Raw genomic sequence first — 24,062 nt, 5'->3', positions numbered from 1 at the left:
CTACAGAAAACAGTGAGACAACTTGTCAGCGGGATGCGAGGGGAAGACTCTTTGCTGAAGCAAATGTCTTGATGGGTGGCTGGGGCTCTTATTATTTCAAACCCATGGACCCTTGTGCCGCTCACAGGTCTGGAAGCGCCTGCAGTTATGAATCTTTTCCACTGTCCAATAACTACCCCATCACAAATCCACTGCCTTTTTGAGTGGGCGTCCCGCTGATCATTTACATAATAATCCTCTTATTTTCTACCCTTTTGCACATTTTGAAATCTTTTGGATTTTTTACTGAGTCACACACTGCTTGTGTATCTAACCACCCCTTCCCTTCTCCTCACCTCTACAGCAGAGATCTCAGATCAGTGTTCATGCTGTCAGTATTTTGCCCGACATAACCAAATTGACTTGAAAGCCAACGGGAAGGGGATTATGCGAACAAGGGGGACATTTTTGCTTATTTGTTTGTTTCAAATTGATCTTTCCTTTTTGGGAACACTAGTACTAAATGACTGACTAAATATATATATTTAAGTCGAACAAGACCTTAGGCACAACTCATTTCTTTCACAAAATTCTGGCACACTTTTTCAATCATCATAATGAGCCGTTCTTGGCATGTGGTCGTCATGCCATCCTATGTATACATAAGCAGCACACCTTAGGGAATCAAAAAGAACTCCTGGCAAACTTAATGACACATGACATCATTTCCTGCTGGATGCCTTTCTTGCTGCTCAGTCTGGAACTACTTGTTAAAAGTTAAAATTCCAATGCTACACTTATAACCTTAAATATATTGACAGTATCTATAAACCGTGCAGGTTTTTTAAAATATATAAACACTGCAAAAGTCCAGTATTAAAATAATCAAAGCGACATTTCAAGAATCGTTTAGTCTACCATGCTAAATCAAATCACGACAGAAGTCTTAAAACTAGGCCAGCTCTGTTCTTCTGTCAATCTCTAGTCTTTTTTAGGGCGTCTAACTTCATCCATTTGCTCACTTTGGTGTTGGAACTGAGACAGAAAAAGTCTTTCAAAATCAAATAAACGTGAATTTCATCCCCTGCCTGCCATTTCCTTTATACAGGTAATTCTGAAGCAACTCAATCGCTGCATAACGTTATAAAGATATCATGTTATGTTTCCCCATGGTGTAAAGAGGATTCAAACTTGCATTATCCAATCTACTAGTCTATGCACTGTCTATACTGTCCATCAGTAGATATTATAGACTATAATTGAACGTTTCTAAGGGAATCATGTTGCCCCTTATATGATAAAATGCAGCAATCCTATCCAATAGCACACAAAGTCCCCTTAGCTGGAGAGGAAGGCACTCCTGTCAACACTAATACAAAGGGAGACACATTTTGCAGTACTCTCACATAGGAAAAATCGACAACTTATATTGCTAAAGATATTGCTAACTGCATATTCCTCATCCATCATCAACACCATTATCATCAATAAAATTGACAGCAGTAATAACAATTGACATTTGAAACGAATGAATTAGGCACATAATCGACTTTCGAAGCCACCTGCATCGCTCTAAGTGACCAGGTCACAGCGAGGTGGTGGTCAGCTCCATAAAACATTATGAGGATGAAGATGCTCTCTGTGTGCCCTCTTTTCCAGGTTTAGAAGAACACTCGGGCATGTCAAGCACATGGCTGCACTCCTCCCTGTCATGTGTGCCATCCGCCTCGCTAAAAGCAAAGCGTAAGCGCAAGCGCTGCCTGTTTAGCGGGGCAGAGGATACGCACCGCTACTGCCTGATCAGCAAGCGTTACAGCCGTTAGCCCACACTGTTGATGTAGCCCAGTTTATCTACTCCAGCATCTTTCACTCAAATTAGCTGAGTGTGAGTGAGAGAGAAATACAATATGCCTCAGTGTTAATAAAGGCACAAACATTTCAAGCCATAAAGTGATTCCAGCAAATCCCAGTGGAGTATTGGGGACCAGGATAAATGACTGATGTGATCTGAGAGGGCCCATGATATCTGTGATGAGTCTTCATTCAGCACACTGGACACCTCTTAGGTAACGTCCAGAACAATCGATCTCATGATATACTTACACATGCTTCCATCAAACTGTTCAATTTACCCTCGGTTGTTTTAAGTTAACTTTGAATTACCTTACTATTCCCAAACTGAAGAAAGGGTTTCCATCAAGCAAGTGCTTATTAATGCAAACATATCGTATGGACTCTAAACATGATATATAGTGGGGTTGTGCACGGCCATATGGTGTTTTTTAATGAACAAATACATTTTCAGGGACTAGGTGTGGTTGGTGCTGCAGAATGAAGATATGAAAACACACAAACAGATCAATACCTTTATTTCTGATTTCTGCACAAAGGAAAATAAATCAATAGTGTTTTAGATTAAATATATGATGCAACAATAAATCAAAAATGTTCATATTAATAAGAGTCCTGTCCTAAATCACAACATAGTTCACGAAGGCATTATGATATTGCAGCAGGGTCCTAACTGCAAAACAGAACTATACAATATCACAGTATTATAATATTTTCGGTGTAAATGTGAATGTGAATAGAGTATGTGTCTGATCCATTCTGGCAATAGACACACATTTTCAGATGGCTGGCTAACATGCTGAAACGTGCTGTGATTGCATGGTACAACCAGGCCTTTCATGTGTAATAATCTGTTACAATTTGAAATACACTGTAGAAATATCAGTCCCAGGCTAAACTATATGCGTGGGCAAGGAAACAAAATCCCACCCGCTGTGCAAATGTCTCTTCAGAATATCAGCATCATTGTGGGTGTCCAGGCTTTTTCAAGGCCTTAAAAACTGTTCATAAAATTGCAAATGTTACCAAACAAGAAAATGCATTATTATTATTCTATTTACCACAATGGTGCTTTTTGCCACCGTTTTTTACTTTTTTTAACTTGGCAGACTCCTTTACACAGGGTGAGTTACATATAGTAACCTCCTTTCTTTACATTATCCATTCATACAGCTAGATATTGTGGTTATTAGACCATTATTTCTAGGATACAGTGGCATCGCCAAACCTGGTAACTAAACTGTAAAACTGGTTACAAGTTCCTCAAACATTGCTGCCCCATTTGAGGAAAATAATTCTGAAGATCTGTGAGCCGCTATTAATTTCATACATTTATTTGTCCTTCAGGAACCCTCCACCATATAATAATAATAACAAAATAATTTTATACAACAGACACACATGCATCCACACACACACACACACATACACACACACACACAGAAAAGAAGGCCTGTGTGCAATGTCCCTTTTGGACATGTATTTAAATAAGCTAAAATATCTGTAATAGTTACAATGGTGTCCATTTTCAGATTGCAGGCATGGTAACTCACTGTTACTCCAGGGGTGTAGGAGGTGATACCTACTGTAGGGAACGCATTCATATTGGACCTCCAGGTACTTGTACGTTCCGGGACAGGGGTCTGGGAACACATCTGGACCGGCCACCACAGCACACTGTGTCCGATTGTTACACCTGCAATTCAACAAAGGAGAACCTCATCAGTCACAGAGCACCAGGAGCATCACCTTGGAATAGCATTTAAAGACTAAAACCACCCAAAAATACCGCGTGCATTGTAAGAGGCTGATCATTTCTCAAGGGAATGACATGGGGAAAAATAAAACGTTACGAATTCTGGATCAAAGACAAGGTATCAGATTAAATTCAATATGAAATACGCATTGTCCTTCACTTCAGTGACACACTTTAACCAATTGTGTTACTGTTTGTGTAATTTTTTTAAAATTCTTACAAATTGGTTATTAACTGCAAGAATCACTAACTTCACAATGTTTTGCAGCTAAAAGTGTCAATAACACATAGCACCCAAACACAGTGTTTAGACTGGATCCGGGCAGTACTGTTTTTATTATATAATACAGTTGCAGCAGCAGAAGCAGAAACCAGACAATACCAAGTGCAATTTCAACCAAAATGCTAAAAGGGCCTTTCTCCGATTCAGATCCTAATGGCACTGTAGGCAATTCTCCCTGTCAGACTCATTTGGTATCCATGAAAGGACACATTGCTTATTTTACTGAATCATGTATCCATATATATCTTAGACATATTATCTCTTGCAGATGTTATATTTATAAACTGGTTAACAATTTGATCTAAACAAACACAGAAAAACATGGACGTGTGAATGAAAAGTGGAAGGACAGAATAACATGGTTAATGTGTTAAGTGTAAACATATGCTAAGTGGGTAGACCAATCACAAATTAATCTCTGGCACAGAGGGCAGGACAATAACCTACATAAGCACTCATTGTGCACTCAAGTGCGATTAACATCCATTATCAATGTTGCTTCCCAGCCGTTGGGAATATAATTGGATTGAGGTATGCTCTATTGTTGGTAACCAGAATACAGAAGGATCACAGCCTAGTCGCATTTAAATACATGTTAGTGGATTAACCACGCATGACAACTGCCGTAAAACAGGGCTAGGAGACATGCACAGAACCGCGAGTGTGGAATCCAAAGTGATCGCCGTTAATGACTCACACATTGTCTTACAGTTCAGAGCCCTTGGGGGAGGGCTATTGTTAATTTATGTATTTAAATTAAACCCTATGGAGCACTGTGGGGGGTGACTTACTGTAGTAAATATGAGTCAAGAAACTGAGACCTGCTGCAAGTACCAATGCAATGGTCCATCAGAAAAAGCTGATATGCTCCATCTGCTCAGACCAAGAATGCAAAATGTCTACACTAATAAAAGGGTTGTTCTGAATTTTTATTTACTAATTGTTTTATGTATGTATGTATTTATTTATTGTTTTATTTTTCTTTATTTATTTATTAAGTCCTTTTATTGCCATTGTAATTTCCAAAAAAGACACAATGAGCTAATGGAACATACATGGTTTACTAATCAATACTTCACATTGAAAAGGTTACTCTACATTTCAATTAACAGTAATCCGCTAAGAACTAATCAATGACATCGTAAGATACATTAAAGGGTCCTCTAATGTAAGCCAGGGGCTAATGAGAGGAAAATTCCATCATTATTCCAGTTTTATAGGATCATGACCCCCATATCATTCATCCTAAGCACCTCAAACACCTCCAGTATTTGTCAGTTAACTCATTAAATGGCATTCATGTAAACAGCAGCAAACCACAGACTACTGTATCAAAGCCTTGCTAAAATTGTTTTTGACAACAGTACAGTTATTACTTTGCTTCATAAACAACTTCTTCTTTTTCTTCTTCTTCTTCTTTTCGGTTCTTCATCTTCTACTTTGTCTTCTTCATCTTCTTCGTCTTTCTTGTCTTCTTCCTCCAATTCAACTTCACATTATTATTCATACCCATGATGCTTATAAGAAAGCACCATTTAATTAAAATAGTTTGCATAATAGCTCATGCACTCTTTTAAAATGAGATACACATAAATAAATACTTAACAAATGTGAAGTATAGTATCCCTTTTCATATCATCAATTTTCCCCCTCTTTTTTTACCAAAAAGGGAAGCTGCACAAAGTTCTGACATTTAATTACAGGGTAGGTGTAGGTCTGCATTATAGGCCTGCTTAGCCACAGCCACAAGGTAATACATTTCTAAAATACTAATTATAATTTTACCTGGCCCTGCTATTAAATGTCAGCATATTTGAATGTTAATATTTGTCTGCTCCTTCCGCTGCGCTTCCACTCATAATTCTTCCCCATTCAGTCTGGCTGTCTAAAGTGCCTCATCTGTCATTTGTCATCGCTGGCAGATCCGGCCTCAGACAAAGAGCTGACAACGGCGGATGAGACACACTCAACAGGGCGCGTGTGGGCACAAAATGTAATCACCGCTTATCCCAAAAAAAAAAAAAAAACAATAAAAGGGGGCCCGGCACCCAGCACGGGTGGCGAGAGATCGAACACGGGACGCAGCAAAAAAACGGAGCCGCTTCTAATGAGACTGAGATTTATCGGCCCGGTTATCTGTGCCTTGAACTAATTGCAGCGGCCATTTTTCTCCAAGCCACTGCAAGCACGGGGGGCATCAGTATTCTGCTTTGGAAAAAAAAAAAAAAACTCCGGGACATAAACGCCTGGAGCCCATGCAGGGAAAAAGCAATGCCACTTACTGTACTTAACTAAATAATGCCTCTCAGCCAGACGCACAATGCAGGGTCCCTTTGTGTTCGCAGGCCAAGAGCAGTGCACTGCTACCAGAGGTACAGAAAGCTCTGTGATGTCATTGGTCAGTTTCCAAAGGCAGCTGGTAAGATGACACGGGCTTTGTTGTCCCTGACAATACTGAGGGGGCGCTGAGATTTGTCCAGATATCGGTCACTTCCCACACGCTGGAGACAAATCAGTACAAAATGAAGACAAGGGGTTGTCCCTAAGCGCTACAGAGACAGTGGGTGCGAGTGACAGACAAGTCAATATCCGGATCTCTCTTCTGTGGCACATATCCAAATGCACTAACAGCAGAGAATAAACGTGATTCATTATCTTTCACAGCTGCGCTTCTAGGCATCCATCTTTTTCCCGTTGGTATAAGACCCTTAGATCTGTATGACCACTTCAAACAAGCAGTGGCCCTAATGAATCAGTCATGTCGGGCGCTCCCTCCTACAGTTAAATACTGTTGCGCCATATTTTCAGATTGCTGGTATTTCCAGCAAAGGAAAGAATGTCTGCTACAGTGATTGAAATGCCTCTCACTCTAAGCTGACTGCCATTCACACATACATACGCCGAACACAGAACACAATGCCAGCAATCATGGAATGGCTCTGAATTCTCAATTCATTTGATTTGATTTCTGCTGAATTCCAAGGAGACAAAACACTGGAGACTCTTTAGGAAACCGTGTTCACCTGGCAAGATACTGTATGAAAGGGCCACAAGCTGAGACCACTTTAAAAGTGAGAACACATCTGAATGTATGTTTAGCCTAAAGAATACCAGCATTTCAAGTGTCTTTGGAATCATACACAAGTTGTAATAGAATCATCCAGTTTAGATTCAGTAGGCGACTCAAATACAGAACCTTCGGCATCTCTAGTTGTGAGCAGTTTCTAACCATAGAACATTAGTCTAATGCAATTTTCAGAATAAACCAAAGAAAAAAACAATTAACACTTAATGTGCAAATGTATGCAATTAAAGCCTTACTTCAGCGTCAGCTATAAGAAGAGGTGGGTAGGTGGGAGGCATTCAAGACATAGTAGTTTGGTTTTCACATTGAATTACACGAGGCTTGGTGGCCTTATTTTTGCCAGAATTTAAGCCCGTCTCATTTCATTTAAAGACACTAGGAGATTTTATTATTCTTTTTTTTCTGTACAGTACAGTAGATGCCTGCAACATGAATTTTAAATTTACCCAAAACTCCATAGGAACGTGGCTGGATTCCAAAGCGCGGTAATCAGCTAAAGGGATAAACACACATACTTCCTGGTCTGTTTAGAAGAAAGGGGCAGTCTGTGCACTGATGAATGATGCTAGCTTTCTGAAATAAAGGGCACTGAGTCGCTTTTTACCGTTAATGATGATTGATGAGACAAATATGGTGGGGGAGAGTTTCAGCGCAAGACAGGTCCAGACGTTCTGGATCAGGGCCGTCGTGAAGAATAACCAAAGAACACGCATGAAGCAGATGGCGTGGGGAAGACGGATGGCTCCTCAAACAAATAATCAGAGGGTATCATGGATAGATGAATAATACCTTTCTTTCCATAAAGGCTCACTTAATCAAAGTCAGAGTTTAGGTGTGAGCGACCCCCTGAGTGAAGTCACGAGGAATACTGTATGAAATAAATGTAGCATAAAGGGCATAGGAGTCTTTGCTTTGAGTAAGGCCAAAAAAAGTTAAAAGGCTTGTTTGTGACTCCCATGACACTGGATAGAGTTACTTTAACTAAAGTACAAGGAAATGGATTAGCTTTGACTGAAATCAGTATGTAACCTCTTTCAGCCTCAGTAAGAATATACTTAAGAATATATATACCTGTATACCTGGAAAAATAAATAATAATCAATTCCTTTTCATCTGTACTCCTGGTGGACAAATAATAAAATGGTAAACACACATTAGGTGGTTAACCAGCATTCCATCAAACATTCCAATTAACTCAACGCCACAGTTTATCAATCCAAGTCTTTCCCGTGAGGGAACAGAAGAAGAAAGGCTTCTCAGGCATCACTTATGTCTATGAGCTCAATTATGAGCAGAGCAAGGCGCAATTATCTTCCACCTTGCATAGAACTTAGCTATATGACTCACAAAGTACCATACCTCCAAAGTCATGTGCTCTCTCTCAAATATCACACCACTGAGCAATTAGTGTTGCCAGAGACTAGAGTGTGCATTCTCCAGGTAATATATGCAGAAAATATTAAGCTCATAATGATACAAATAAAGCATAAATTTGGACGCTTTGAGGTATAAAAGCCTTCAAGCTCAAATGTCACACCCCACACAAAACACCACAACAAGTGGCACCACTCTCTGTTTACAAAGGCGTGAGACCATCACAAGTGGAAACAATTTTATTGTTATGTGTTGCTGATACTTATTTGGAGTAATAGTGTTATAGTGCACAGTGGCTAAAGAGGCAAGTTAAGTCACTGTAGATTTGACTTCTGGAGCAAGGTCGATTACCTGAATTGGTTTGGTAACATTCCAGATGTATGAACAGATAGCAGACTACTGCGCAAAGACATTCAGGAGGAAGCGATGTATGGATGTGTATATCATCTTACATGGACAAAAAGATCACAATAGAATTGCACTGCATACACACGAGTTTAAAAAAGTGAAACACTGGAATTTTTAAGGTGTGGTATCTGTGGCATAATGAACAAAGACAGAGAAACACTATTTTTTTTATTGACTAACCCTGGACTGGGAGACCCGAAAAGCTGTCTAAGGAGGATGAGCAATACGTGAAGGTAATATGCTCCTGGAATATAAATAAGACAAACACTGAACTGACAACAGAACTGGCAGAAGGCTCAGGTGTCCTTGTCCATCCTTCAGGAGCAGGAAAGTCACCCTAGACTCAAAGGACTTAAAGGATGTGTTGCAGTAAATATCAATTTAGAAAGGGGATGCAAATTAAAAGGCTAAAATATGCAGTTTTATCAGCAGAAAAATATAAAAAAGTATGTAAGGCTTTTACAAAGGACTGTATGTGGAACTGTAAATTATGTTAGTTTCCCTGAGTGCCTTCAAAGCAAAAATGAAAAAAAAGGAAAACATACTTTGTGCTAGTGGTGGGTAATCATACAGTAAAAAGTAATTGATTGAAATAATATTTTTAAGAAAGTATCTATGTATGTATATATCTATTTACTATTTTAGCAGTATGCCATCCCAGCCACCAGCTACTACTACTACTACTGCTACTACTACTACTAATAGTAATAATAATAATCATAATCATAATCATAACCATAATCATAGTAATAACACATAGTAGTACTGGTAGTAGTAGAAGTGATAATTATGAAAAATTATTCAGTTGCTGTCAATTACCCAATTTCTGGTATTCCCATAATATATGGCATTATGTTGATGGATGCAATGGCTTCCTTAACTAATCACTCCACATGGAATATACATATTCACTGTCACTTCTGAGTACTAAAGTAAAATAATATCAATCAGTCAAACACCAGTTAGTGTACGTGATTATGTGTGCCTACACACTGATTGTGTAGTATTAAATCTCAGTGTTTTCCTCAATAATGTGGTCACATCCCTACTGTGCACACTTGTGTGTGCATGTGTGTGTCTGGATACAGCTGCATGTGTGTGAGCAATGCGGTTTATACATTTGCCTCCCCGTGACTGTTGAAGTAAATGATGTCCAATACATTCCACTCATTGCTGTAACCTCTCTCAGGGGACGCCAGCACGTGAACTCCTTAAGTCACGGTGAATTTGCTGACAAAGCACCACAGTGCCTACACCCAGCAAGTTCAAAATTCCAGATCCCTTAGCAGATAAAATGGCGACACAGCCGCTGAGGGGGGAGCAGGGGGGGTGCACTTGCTTCAGCTTTTCAATACATCAACTCCTGTTTGTTACGCACACACTGAACAATGAAAGCCTCCATTAAGACTCCAAAGTGTTCTTAAAGAGCTCGATGCGGACACGCGCATGCCGCAACGACGGGGAAAAAGAAAAAAAAAAGAAAGAGAGAGAGCGAGCAAATCTTTCCCCGGCTCCAGCTCGGCGTTCCTTTCATCGCGCCATCGCGGCCTCAGAAATCATTTGCACAGTAAACGCATTATACTTCACAGAACTAAACGCACACGATCCGGGAAGCCTTTAAGCTCAGCTATTTCACTTCCATGCTGCGTTGCCATGGAAACCCCGATGTCCGATCCCGGGGAGCGCTTCCAGCACTTTCTTTATGATTCCTACCACATCACTGCATTCCTTAGCTACAGTGCGCCACAGCCCCTTGACTTTCTGCCTTCTCCCTCCTCAGTCCATAACAGAGCCAGCAGAGGACCATCTCTCACCATTAGCGCCGGCTCCGGCATTCGCTGGCAAATGGCTGCTGGATGAAGTATGATTTCAGAACATAAAAGCAAGCCCTGAGTGTCCGGTACTAATAGCATTAATAGAAAACTGCACCAATCCTGCTGTTGACAACAGTGCTTTCAAACGGTTTTCATGCTTCTGTTGATGTAATTGTCTTATTCCAATACATTGTAGAATCTTTGGCAGTAAAATACAGAGAGAGAGAGAGAGAAAGAGATAGAGAGTGACAGACAGACAGAGAGAGACAGACAGGCAGAGAGAGACAGACAGGCAGAGAGAGAGAGACAGAAAAACATTCATATTTCATCGTGGCATGCACATGTATGACGTCTGCAACTCCTATGGCTAAACATTCTATGTAATGCTGAAATAAACAAGAGACTATAAATTATAGTCATATTTAATGGCAAACCAGATATCGATCAAATTACAGTACAAACAGCATTGGTACTAGCATCCATAATGTTATCTAAGGTCTTATTTGGCTGTCTGGCACAATTTATGAGAATGGTTAAGAGCTATTGAAAGATGGAATTCATACATCTACATGACATCAATACACCTATAAGGCTTCACTCATAACCACTTTGGGGAGGAAAAAAAAAATGTAATTTGCTGACCATGATGGAACATCTTAATTTAGTTTACCCAAAGAACACAGCTCATGAACAGGATTCTGTGAACAACTGGGGTATTGGAAATGTCAGACACATGGAGCAGGGCCAAACACAAGGCATGGTACTGGACTGGTTACCAGAAGGTTGCAGATGGAAATTGCGGGTGGGGTACTGCTGTTTTAGCCTTGAGCGAGACATGTCAATTATCTCAGTAAAGACTTCAGCCTGTGCAAATGAATAGCAAAATGGAAGATATATGAGCCATATGAAGGTGGGCAGTAATGCATCTGTTTCAAATGATGGTGTTTTTTGTTGATTATTATTATTATTATCATCATCATTCTTCTTCTTCTTCTTCTTCTTATTATTATTATTATTATTATTGTTTCAGATCTCAATTTTCATACACATGAAGACTTTGACCTTGCTATGCATAATGACTACACCGGAGAGTGCCGCAATTTGAATGTGTGAGTTATTCTATCTCTGAAGAACAAGAGGAAAGAAGTCACTTGAAAATATGTGAAGCCTTTATAACCAAAGAGGATGCCCGTTTCAGAGGCACGGAGGGCAACGCTGATTGTCCCCGCCGCTTGCGGTGACAGACCGAGCCTGATATGAGACCCCGCGCGGTGACAATGCCCTGTCAGATTTGTCAGGGCTGTCAGCGATGTCTTGGGCGTGCACTTCGGTCGCCTTCCTGAGAATCCTCAGAGATATTGGGGGGGATGAAGAATGTAAACACAGAATAATAAAAACGACGCCCGCTCAGTGCCGATATGAAACCGAGGTCATTATATGTGCCCTGCAATGCACATGAGCACACGAAGTGCATTTTGTGTAGCTCCACATGACATGGAGCGCACAAGGACTGACCCATTGAAGGATGACGGACGAAAGCACTTCCTCTGCTTTGGGAGTTGAAAACTTTTTTGAAAATCTGTCTTCAATAATGGCAGTTACAGAGCACACTGATATCAGTGAGGCATAGGGTCCTGAGGCCAAGTGTCAGCTTTGCAATGAACACAGATGAATTACAGTGAGTTAAACTGTCACACCCCAGGCCATCATACTGCCTTTGATAGCACCAACATATGCAGCTAATAACAATACACAACTATCTATTATTGTCCTGTAACACATAAAAATGTATCAACAAATAAATAAATAAATTTGAGAAAATGGTAGGAAGTGACAGCCTGACTGTTGTTGCTATGAGACATCTTGCTATGTTATACTGTAATACAAAGAAGTGATGGTCAGAAGAGCATAATAGACAAGCTATCTTATACCAGCTCTAGTGATCCTTTTTTTGTCTATGCTTTTGATTGGACATCGTGTTGCCCTTTGCACCAATCGCTGATTCACGCCATGCAGATTTAAGCTTGCAGCTAAAGTAACATGATACCACACACCACGTGTTGCAGTCTTGGGCAAGTTACCCATCTGTGCTGAGATCCATATTGGGCAAATAATCTTTCTAGTTTCATGTAATGGTTTCAATGTGAGCCATTCAAAGATACAGTGGGTGCAATATTATTTTTACTGGAATCAAAGAAAATAGTGATTTGTAATTTTTTATCCCCCAAGTCCAAAGAAAGAGGAAATGCAATAAAATAATATCACACAGAGGAGTACGGAGCTATTTATATTGATGGTTTCCTGTGCAGGCCCTAATTACAGCACTGAGCGAGGCTGACAGTTGGACTCCCACAGTCCTCCGGGCCATCTCCCATAGCCACAGCTGAACCAGCCTCCTGGGTACTGCAGTGCTGTATGTAGGCCAAAGCAAGATTCGGCCTAATTCAGCGCTGAGGAAAAGGAGGTCTGACGTTTCTGTGCTGCTGAGAGCTTCCTGGCCCAAAGATACATCTAACGAGCGGAGACGGGTCGGCGAACACCGCACAGTAGGAAGCTCCGTGTGTCAGGGTATTTCTCTCGACAAAACGCACGACGGGGCGTAAACATGGGCTCAGTGCTTCGTGTCTGTCCAGTGCTTTTTGTGCCCCTCTCTTAGAAGCACAAGGACTGAGGTAAGGAAAGGAAAAGGAAAAAATGAAGAAAAAAAAAACAGACTTCAAACACTTTTGGGCCAGCATCTTGTATCCACTTACAAGCTTCATTCAAAATAAAATAATTTTGTCAGCATTACTGAAGGTTTGCAAGACCATTGCTCATGAAAATATAATTATTGAAACAGTGTATGATTAACAAGGGAGGCCTTTAGTGTGTCCAAAACCAGGGTGGGGTGGTGTCAAACCAGCATGATTATGAGTAGGAAAGGAATGAAAAACACATGCACGTACTAGGATAAGCAGCATGTACAAATGTGTATTGCTGTCAGTTATATTTCCCCAAGTTCATCACAACTCCAAATCACCAGGCTGTACAGTATGTTAATTTGGCAGACGGTAAGTGCATTTTTTTTAAAACACATGCTCCGTGGATTTGGTTTTGACTGGCTTAAAAATGAAATACACACACACACACACACTTTTGTTTACTTTTCATATTGTCAACCAAAGACTGAAATTTTTGACTTCTCAACCATCAGCAAAGGATGAGTGGCTGGTGAATCAGAGTTATAAAAAAGGCAGGCAATGATAAAGTTGTAAACAACTTCAGAGGGCTGTACTGTCAAGATGCGTGAGACACAATGCTTTATACCATTTCCCACTTAGTGATGGCAGAGACTGATTCCTTTCCATCTGTACAGCACCGGAGCTTTTAGCATTTTATCATCCGCACATTTGCTTTCACACACTAAAAGATGGCGTGCCCCGTTGACAGACAAGTTCATAAAGAAAACAGCAACGCAGATGCTACTGCCAATTAACTCTGACATTCCAGGATGTTTTGATGGTGTATGAAAGAGTATGAAAGTTCTGGAAGCAGCAGAAAAACAGATCCATACTGTTGGAACTAATTAACACTGTGACACCACACCAGTGGTTGCATTATTGCGGATTACCTCAGCAGTGCCTCAATAAACACGCAGATAAACCAAATAAAATGCCACTAGCTAGATGTTGGAATTGATGAATTCTAATATCTGCAGAATGTCATTAATGAATTTAGGACTTCATGAATAAGAATGTGGTATGAAAGACTTGTGTATTACATATTTAATAATTGTCAGCATGAGGAAACACATGATGGTAAACAAGGTCATTCCGCAAAAAACATGTCAACTCTTTTTTGAAGTGATTTATTGAAAACTTAAAAAAAATGGCTACAAAAAACATGGAATATCTGGCTTGTTCTGCTCTGAACAGAAGAATTTTCAGTCATAATCAAGGCCAGTGATTTGCACAAATTAAAATAAAAACATTTCCGAAATCTAAGACAGACAAACACTTCACAGGCATGTGTAAAGTGTGAATGCAAAGCAGGTGGTTAAGGTTAATTCTTTAGATCAAAATGTTTTTGAATGCATGTTTCCCATTATCTTTATCAGGTATGTCCAACCTTTTGACTGGGACTGTATATACATGTTATATTGCATGTGTTTATTTATATATTTATATATCATGTTATCATATTTACACAAACATATAACAAAATGCTGCTGATGATATGCATTGATAAAAACATGAATTGCTTACAAAGGTTATGCGCAGGAAGTTTAAAGGTCATTTTGACAAGTGTGAATTGTTGCTCAAGCAATCTGATGAGGAACTCATCCAAATCAAACAGCTCATTAACTTTAACATGTCAAGATGGCATCATAATTATAAACAGGCTGAGCTACTTTGCAGAGATGTGCTGAATGCCAATCAAGTTAAGAGCAAGGGATTATGGCTTCTCCAGTAAATATCCTGAAGTCACCTCTGTACTACTTCATAACTGAAAATAAATAAATGAATTAAGTTCTGACAAGCTTATTAAACAACTGCATGGTACATCCATTTGTAATGTTTCCATCAGATTTTTGCCAGCCTTTTTTACGATAACTGCAGAGAGATACACAAGACACGCAAATTACATGCCAATGTGTGCAGCAATTACAATGCTAATCCAACCAGGGTTCCAATGCTGAGGGACATTGTCCTGTTTTATGCAGCAAATATATGTAATATTGTATGCAGTAGATGTGCTTAATCACAAAATCCCATATGGTATATACCATCAATGTGACACTTATGAGGAGAGACACAGGCTCACTAGACCACAGAATCTCAGTCAGGAATGAAATGATATCTCTGGCCCTTCCACATATTACCATAAACCTTTTTTTTTAACTCTACCTGGTGCTTTGAAACTGTGATTTTGGTTCACAAAGAGACAAGCTGCCAAGAGAAATTTACTGAACAGGTAAGGTGACGAGTGACCCGGAGGGAAAACCTCAGTGCGGATGGCGCCCCCAGGAGGATGCAGGGGGGCTACTGAGGAAAGGGACGGGGCCGTCCCCTACACCCGCCTCGGGACCAGGTGGCCCTGGCGACGGCCCCGGTGGCCAATTCAAGGCATGGTGCCCATAGGAGCTGGCCTGTGGCCCCGCATTCATGTCCCATTTAAGTCATTGATAAAAGAACGCCGGGGTGGAATGGGAGGGGAAGGCCGAGGCGAGATGGCGCTTTGAATTGCTGACTCTGGCTCCGACTGGAAGCTTTCCCAGCTCGACAGCTTGAGTCGCTGTTTGACTGGGACGAGGCCGCCGAATTGGCCCATCTCCTCCAGGAGGGCCCCCACTCCTCTGTGTGGCACAACAACATGGCCACACAAAGGAACACAACGCTCCAAAACAAACGGTGGCACCCCGCATCTGTTCACAGGAGCGGCGGAGAGTTATGAATAAATGATAGGTGCTCAGAGAGAGGGGTGCCATTTAAGAGTTTATTATGCGCTCTCTATGAAGCTTGCCTCTCACAAAGAAGTGGCCATTCAAAAACTAATATCTGTGGACAAGTGCATGGCTCTGGGTATTTTTACGGAGCAAAGTTCATCCTATAATAAACGCACATTGCATTGCAAATGCCAGATGTCTTCTACTTTTCTGTCTGTTCCAAGCCATTTCTTCTCAATTTAAATTTAGGTTGACAAATACCACTGAACAGCTTAGACGTTTTGAGAATGATAATGTTTTTGTGTGTATGTGTGTGTAGGTGTGTGTGTGTGTGTGTGTGTGTGTGTGTGTGTGTGTGTGCGCGTGTGTGTAGGGAGGGGGGTGGTCTGGAGGTCAGGCTGTATCATTGCTCAGTTGCTCGGATTAGTGTAACAAGAATTGATGTTTTTCCGCATTGCTCAAGCATGAGCTGCATAGCTGGATAACCCACAGCTGACTACACTTACTTACAGGAGGCTGTGCTCTCCCTCACACCTGACAAATTAGACAATGTCCACAGACGTTTCAATCTACGGTACCAAAATAAAACATGCAGTCAGAGCAGATGCAGAAGACATCAAATAGATGTGCACTCCCACCTACCAATTAAACAAGAAACTGAGCAAGAGAAGAAAAAAAAAACAAAGCTTATGCATAACTGCAGAAGCATCACACAAATTATGTTGAGAGTTGAAAGAATTATGCGCCCTGTCCCACGCTAAATTAATTCTTTCATCCCCTTTTAAAGTGTTCAGAATTACACAGACTCTCCCACTAATAAAGAGACTAAATCTTTCTTTTTTTTTCCTTTCATGACTTTACTCCAAATAGTATTCTGAACTAACTCATCTGTAATGTTGATGTCACATCAAGGAAGCAAGGAAGAGGTTCAGCGGTTAAGGAACTGGAATCATATCCATAAGGGATAATGCTGTAATACCTAATAACTTAAAATGAAATGCTTCAGCGAACATCTGGTTTTATGGATGGACAAAGTGTAAAAATAGTAGGATTTATAAGTTGCTCTGGACATGGGTGTTGGCTAAGCATAGAAGTAATGCAAAAAATGGGAAAATCTGCCTTGGTACAACTGAGCAAAGGTTTGGGAGTCCATTATCTAAAACACTCTGAAACAGAGAGGGAAAAATGTCAAAACCCATAACTTCAAGTACCAGCGTGCCCCAAGGGTGCGTTCTTTTGCCGATGCTCAATTCTTTATGTGTTTCACATGATGGCTCTGTGAGGCCTCTCAAATTCTCATTCAGATGCAAATGAAACAGCGCTTACCCCAGAGCTGTTCAATATTCGGTGGAGTGACTGAGATGACGTTCGGCGTCAAGTAAGGCTCAGTAATTAACACTTATCACTTATTTACATATGCATTATTAATAATACATTGCTAAGTACCCTCTAGACTTAAGAGAAACTCAGATAGGATGTGAATAGCTATGCTCTGACTGGTTGACAAAGCCTTGCATCTTGGTGCAGTGCAGATTGTTTATGGACAGGGTATCATTTTTTAACCAATGTCCTTGCCAGTTTGTGGTTGCAGCCGAGTGGTGTTGGAATTTGTCATGGATGGTTGCAGTTTCTGGAAACACTAAGACAAATTCCTCACAATTTTCTGTTCCATGGCAGTACAGACCTTTGTTATACAATCTTATCTAAAGCTTTCTTGACATTCATTTTTAGGCATTTTTGAATTCCCAAACGCTTGACATAAACACAGAAAATAAGTTCCACAATTTAAATTTCCAAGCTGGAGACCAAACTCTGTTCTGAATTTGATCTGGCCTTGCCCCTGGAGAGTTATCAGTCAACGACACATTGGAAACCTCTGCAAATATCTTCCAAAGAGGAATTTCAGGAGCTCGTGTTAATCGTTCCTGAGGTGCTTCTCATCAGGCTCGGCCTGTCTGGGAATTGAAAGGTTAGACTGCCCGCGCAAATTTACAGCAGCTAATTGGCCAAATGGAAAGGCAGCAGGTTCTTATCAGGTGGAAAAAAAAAAATGAGCGACTGAGAGAGAGGGAGAGGGAATAATAAATGGCCAGTGATGTCATCTGCAGGGCCTATAAAAAGGAGTAGGGGAAAAATATGTCTTTGTTTAAGTGCTTTCAGAATTGGTAAGGCTGTTATATAATAGAGAAAGCAGATACCACAGGCACAGAGGGGAATTGGGCTTAAATTCCAGAAGTAATCTTTAAACACGGCAAGCATTTATTGGCCAGTCTACTGGGGGAAGACTATTTTCAGAAGTGCAGGAGACTACTCAGTGTAAAAGGTTTTCTGCATATTGCACTTTACTTTTATATCTTCACATTATTCCCGTGGTGTCTCAGTGCTGTAGTTCCTTCCATGCATCAAGTCACTTTTATTGCATTGCACTGGTGTTAAGTATACGCGATATTGCATTGCTTTATTATTGTATTTCTTTACAACAGAATTTCCCACTAACAAACGCACCCAACGGCATGACAACATGTCAACATTAAGAAAAAAAAAAGGAACGGATCACTTACATGTAGATTCAACACCAAAGAAGAGGAAAATGCGGGCTCAGAAAACGGGCCCCTGCACAGGGCTGCACCGATTTCAGTCTCTTGAATAAGCTTTCTGCCCTCACTGCATTGAGGTGAGCGTCGTCAAGCGTGTTCATTGAGCAGACATTCCAAAACAGAACCGTTACATTATATCTCAAAGGGGACTCACGTTGTTTTGTCTAATTTGTCCAACACATGCTGGATGCCAGAGGCTTTCAGAAAAAAGGGCCGAGCACCTCAAAGAGGCTATAGCAGTCGGAAATGAGAGTCTACAGAAGCCTGCAGTAGAATCTTGTCCGCACGCATAGGCGGCCAATGGCAAACGGGGCAGGGACCGCCTGCGCTTATAACGAATGCAAACGCGGTGGCTTTTTTCGGAATAATGAGCGTATCCCGGAGGGATCTCCCCACCACCACTCTGTTTGTCATGTGTGCTTTAGTGTGTAAGCAAATGTCACCATTCAATCCGATATGCGGCGCGAGGGACCGGCGGAATTCTACAGCACGCGAGCGCATATCCATCCTGCAGCCCATATGTGGGGCACTGACGACATAATTCAGAGGAATAAGAGCCTGCCTCCACAGCTCAGAAGGCATTTTCAAACACAAGGGAGAAGAGGTGCTCTCAAAGGATATTCAAATCAGAAAAAAAAGGAAGAGGAGGAAGAAAAAGACTGGTAGAGCAGTTCTGTCTGTCCCCGCTACGCACAGACCAACACCATCCCGTGGAGAATAAACGCTTGCGAGATGGAAGAAAAAAAAAAAAAGATTTATTTCTGGAGGTTTTGTTCTGAGCGCTCCTGCATTTTTACTACGGATTGGTCCTATTTGAAAGTTTTCTAGGGTGAGCTATTTTTTTTCCCAGCATGATTCAATTTCCAGTGTTACAAACTCAGAACAGAAAAGCACAGCTCAAATTCTGTAGAGTCCAAAGTCCTAGCTTCAGCTGAGAAAATCATTTTGTTTCACACATGGCAAGGGAAAAGCAATCAATTTCAATACCTAACATTATAGCTTCTACTTTTATCAATGTTTAACACATTTAAGTGTTAAAAGCCAAGGCACTAAAAAAAGCTTTTTACGAATTATAATCAACTTACCAAGGTGACTTCTGAGCCATCACAGAAACATGCTCAATTGATATTGGGAGAGCTCATCCAAGCAGTGGGCTGAAATAATTTTTGAACCATACTCAGTTCATGTATATTTCATTTCGTGTTTGTTATATAACTTTAAAAAGTTCAAAACTTTAATTGCTGTGGCCCAAAGCTTTTTGACAGAGGGAGAACGGGACAAAGGCAGAGAGGGAGAGAGAGATACTGAAAGAGAAAGAAGTGCTGGAAGAAAGTACAGTGGAAGACAGAAATAGATGGCTCAAACTCTTCTTTCAACTCTTGCTGATCAGTAATTCCATTGTGTTGCTCAGGCTTGAATATCCTCTTCCATGATTTATCATTCATTGTACGTGTCTCCCTCTAATCATTGCTACCCATGTAACCTCAAGGCTCAATTTTAGGTCCACTCCCATTTTCCCTCTTGGTCCTCGCACTGCGTCTCATGCCTTCTCCTATGTGCATTGCATTTCTCTCTGTCCTCCTCTCCTGATTATCACTTTCCTTCTCTAGTATCGGACCAGTCATGAATAGAGGGACGTTCCCATTACACTCATCCTCCTGCAGGCACCTCTTGCACAGTGCTTTTCCCTCCAGGTCACCTGTCACCTTACCTGTTCAAACTATTTATCTTGGCAGTTTGTCATCCACATTTAAACTCTGACATCTTGTTTCTGCCTGCTTTCTGTTTCATGGCTTTGATCATGTCTCTCCATGTTTACTTTAAATTCTCTTTTCACCATCTGGTTGTCTTGATTTATAAAGAATTCTGCTCACCGGCTCCATTTTTTTCCATCTACCTTTCCTATTGCTGTACATATTTGCTTCAGCCCCCTTGTACTTGCCCTTTAATGGATGAAAAGTTCAGTTCTTCGTAAACTTCAATCTACTGTTTCATTTCATCATACAATCCCTTAATCTGTTGCGATCATGGTACACAGTGCATGGCAAATGGTACACATAATACTTGCACACTATTTGCCAAATATGAATATACCACATAATTTTCTGTTGGTCCTGTTTAGAATGATGATGTATTTCTTATAAAATCTTAAAATGCTGAAGTAGGTCATGCATCCATTGCAATGCAAGTGTAACTGGAAGGCAAACAGCAGACATTGCATCACAGGCACTGAGATGAGAGTCCTCCCTTGGGCATGAGCTGATAGTCATATATCAGGATCCAACCCAAATTGGGACCATCATTTTACTCATTACTCTCATTTCAGTACGAGTTCATCATTAAGAGAGAGGCTAATCAAACTGAAACCTGAATTCCGTGTGATGAATTGCAGGTATAATGTATCCCACATGGCATCTGACAATTGACAAAACGGCAGTGGGACACTAAATGGCAATGCACATCACAATTAAAGAAACACAAGTAAATGCATCACAACACAATATGCTTACAGGCCTATACCGATGTTTGATCTCAACTACTCTAATAGAAAGCTTCCAAATCACATGGTAAGTTTGACTACTTCAAACATCCACTGTAAACTGTACCACACAATGTAAAATGGTTAACTTTTCCAAGGCAGGTTACCTAGACAACAGAGTCAGTCAGATAATTGAAGACTTTCAACCAGATAGAAAGATGAGAGGAAGGGAGAAGTTCTATGAGGATGTAAGAGCTCCTTCTTCCCTGTGACCTATATCTCTTCATGGGATTAATGCTAGCGTGGCACAGTGATATCAGCCCTACTTTAGGTAGCATATGAAGTCTTTTGAGTCTTTGTGGTGATCTATGGCTTTGATATCAACAGCAATTACTGGCTATGAAGGCCTCAGAGCCCTGGGAGAGCGAAGCACAAAAGCAAACGCGATACTCACGCGTGGGGGGGGGGGGGGGGGGGGGGGGGGGCAAAACAGCAATTGTTTTTCGATTTTTATCGTGGTTTTGAAGAGGCCTGCTCAAAAGCACCGCGCCACCCCGACGTGGGATAGACAGGCTGTTAATACCACAAGGAGCTAAGCGCTCTGCTCAGTGACACAGCTGATGACTGTCTCCACGTACTGTGACATCGTTAAAGCGAGAGGATTACGAGACCCAAAAAAAAGCCTAGTTACCGAAGTGTACATTCTCATATAAAATTAGACATTTATGTAATATTCATCGGAAGGAGACAGCTGTATATAAATGGCGGTACAACGCTAGATGTATTACGCGTCAGAAATCCCATCAGTTTTATTTTCAAGCCGCTCTTCTTCATCACATATTTATGCTTGTTACGTTCTCGCTGACATCCACAGCAGCTTCCACCGAAATATGAACAAATCACTTCCTGCCCCCTTTTTCATTATATATCAACCTCTTAATTGTCTGCCATCGGTAACATTTGCAGACGCGTGATTTGTTCCATCGCTAACGAGCTAACATTCTAGCAACAGCTGGAAGCATCTGCGGGTGCAGGGGCCGAACAGTTGCTCGATGTGCAAATGGTGAATTGTGTTTGCGCAACCACAAATATTTCAGGATGACTTCCTGTCTACAGTGCAAAAAGCTGCTCTACCCTCTATTTGTTGATTTCACAGTTGGCCTTCAGAGTCTCCAGCAATGCTCTGAACATAATCAGCTCTAAAATAATCACTCGCTCATTGGAGTTGGGCTCTGGACACACCAGAGCAGAGTGGATATTTTGTCTCTGCTATTCAGTTTTTTTTGCAGTTTTTACTTACATGCTGTTATCTCTGTTAGACTTTATTCTCAGAGAGAAAGTAGCTTGATCACTTAAAGACATTTATTCATGCTCCTTGTGGATTATATGACACACTTATTTAGGAGACAAGGACATCAATATACTGGCGCCGCATAAAATAAATTGCAAACCTTTTTAAGATTGAAATGTAACTGCAGGCATAGTGCTTAGACCTTGCGGAACAGCTTTGAACTGGCTGTTTATTTTAGACTAATCAAAATAATGTATCGAGAACATATTTTTATAAATGAGCATTGATTTCCATCAAAGAGAATTTATGGTAGGCCTGAATTTATGGCTGCAGCTTCACAAGATGAATGCTAGTCAGGGAACATTTCACTGAGTGGTATTCCTGACATGCTGTTTAGAAATTCCACAGGTTGTTGATAATGTATATTAATTTGCCATCACTAACAAGTGACTCATTTATATAAATAAGCACTACTACTTCAAATCTCCATCATACAATTTGAAATGAATTCTAAATGCATTTTACAAGCAACAAATGCATGGCTGTATTGTGTAGCCTACTCACTATCAATATCCAGCATAAAATAATAAAAGTTAACATATTAAAATACAAACACCGTACTTCAATCCATGGAAAAATATTGCATATTTTAAAATACAGTTTAGTAAATATAAACTAATATATTATATAGTTGTAAGCAAACATGGTAGAATTTTGCATTACAAAACAACAGTACATGTAACACCATTCATTCTTAAGAATTATAGCAGTGAATTTGGCAACCATTGCTATGTTTCTAATAAATGACATACAGTATTTTAACATTATGGCTTAAAATACATGTTTTATGTTGGCTTACATTCATATTTTCGAATATTTTACTCAGTGATATCAGGGATGTCAAGCGGAAAGCACACACATGTCCGGCGTGACATCACATCTGCCCGCACATATTTGTAGTGACATCGCACACAGCGTATGGTCTCACCTCTGGGACATTATCTTGTAGGCGTCCGGCAGGTAGCACCGCGTGTTCTCCATCTGGGCCGGGTCGGCGTCACAGATCTTGTCGTCCGTCCTGCCATAGTTGGCGCTCTCGATCATGATGACGTCAGTGCCCGGGCAGCGCAGCTCGATGGGGTAGCTCTCGCATGACAGCTCCCTCCGCACCACGGCCATGGGGATAGGGGCTCGGCTCAGCACTGAGGAAAGCACAACAGAGAAAACGCTGCCAGATGCTCTCCAATTTTCACTCAAAACTCCCCCGCCTTCCGCCGAGTCCCGGCGCACATTTTCCAGACTATTCTCCTCTAACTCCGTTTAAAGTCACTCACCTCCCGCTGCCCCTTTACATTTTCCCTCTGAATCCCTATCCCCCACATTTTAGGAGGGGTTAATCTACCATTCTGGCAACCCACACAAGAGAATTCACACCGTATCACAACTTGCAATGTCACCTCTACGCACCGGGTGTTCTTCCCTCTTTAACACATCCTTTCTCATTCTGCTCTTGCACGTTCAGAAAAAGCGATCTGTGAGCAGGAGGCTCCTAAAACCCTGTCCTGGTGGACCGTGGTCCATCTGCTTCCCGAGCTCTTTATGAACCACTAACATCCTCTGGATTGGGGAGGAAAGCTAAATTGGTTCAATCAAGACAATCTTCAGACTCAGGTGGTCAAGTGTCTGGCTGGAACAAAATCGTGCAGACAGGGTGGCCCAC

At 40.9% G+C, this 24,062-nt stretch overlaps 1 protein-coding gene across 5 annotated transcripts in view; it reads right to left on the bottom strand.

Annotated features, from left to right (window-relative positions):
• The window catches only part of adgrl3.1 (adhesion G protein-coupled receptor L3.1), a 208,470-nt gene that overhangs the window by 104,945 nt on the left and 79,463 nt on the right, over positions 1-24,062 (bottom strand). For all 5 annotated transcript variants that reach the window (XM_036516462.1, XM_036516463.1, XM_036516464.1 and 2 more), the window contains exons 4-5: positions 23,331-23,544; positions 3,417-3,526 (exon numbers count right to left, since the gene is read on the bottom strand). In XM_036516462.1, coding sequence (XP_036372355.1) covers positions 3,417-3,526; positions 23,331-23,544 — 324 coding nt within the window. The remainder of the gene's footprint in view (positions 1-3,416; positions 3,527-23,330; positions 23,545-24,062) is intronic.

The sequence above is a fragment of the Megalops cyprinoides genome, chromosome 22 (assembly GCF_013368585.1).
Source record: "Megalops cyprinoides isolate fMegCyp1 chromosome 22, fMegCyp1.pri, whole genome shotgun sequence".
Taxonomy (NCBI): Eukaryota; Metazoa; Chordata; class Actinopteri; order Elopiformes; family Megalopidae; genus Megalops; species Megalops cyprinoides.
The sequence above is the reverse complement of the archived record's forward strand: the minus strand, read 5'-3'. Positions and strand labels throughout refer to the sequence as shown.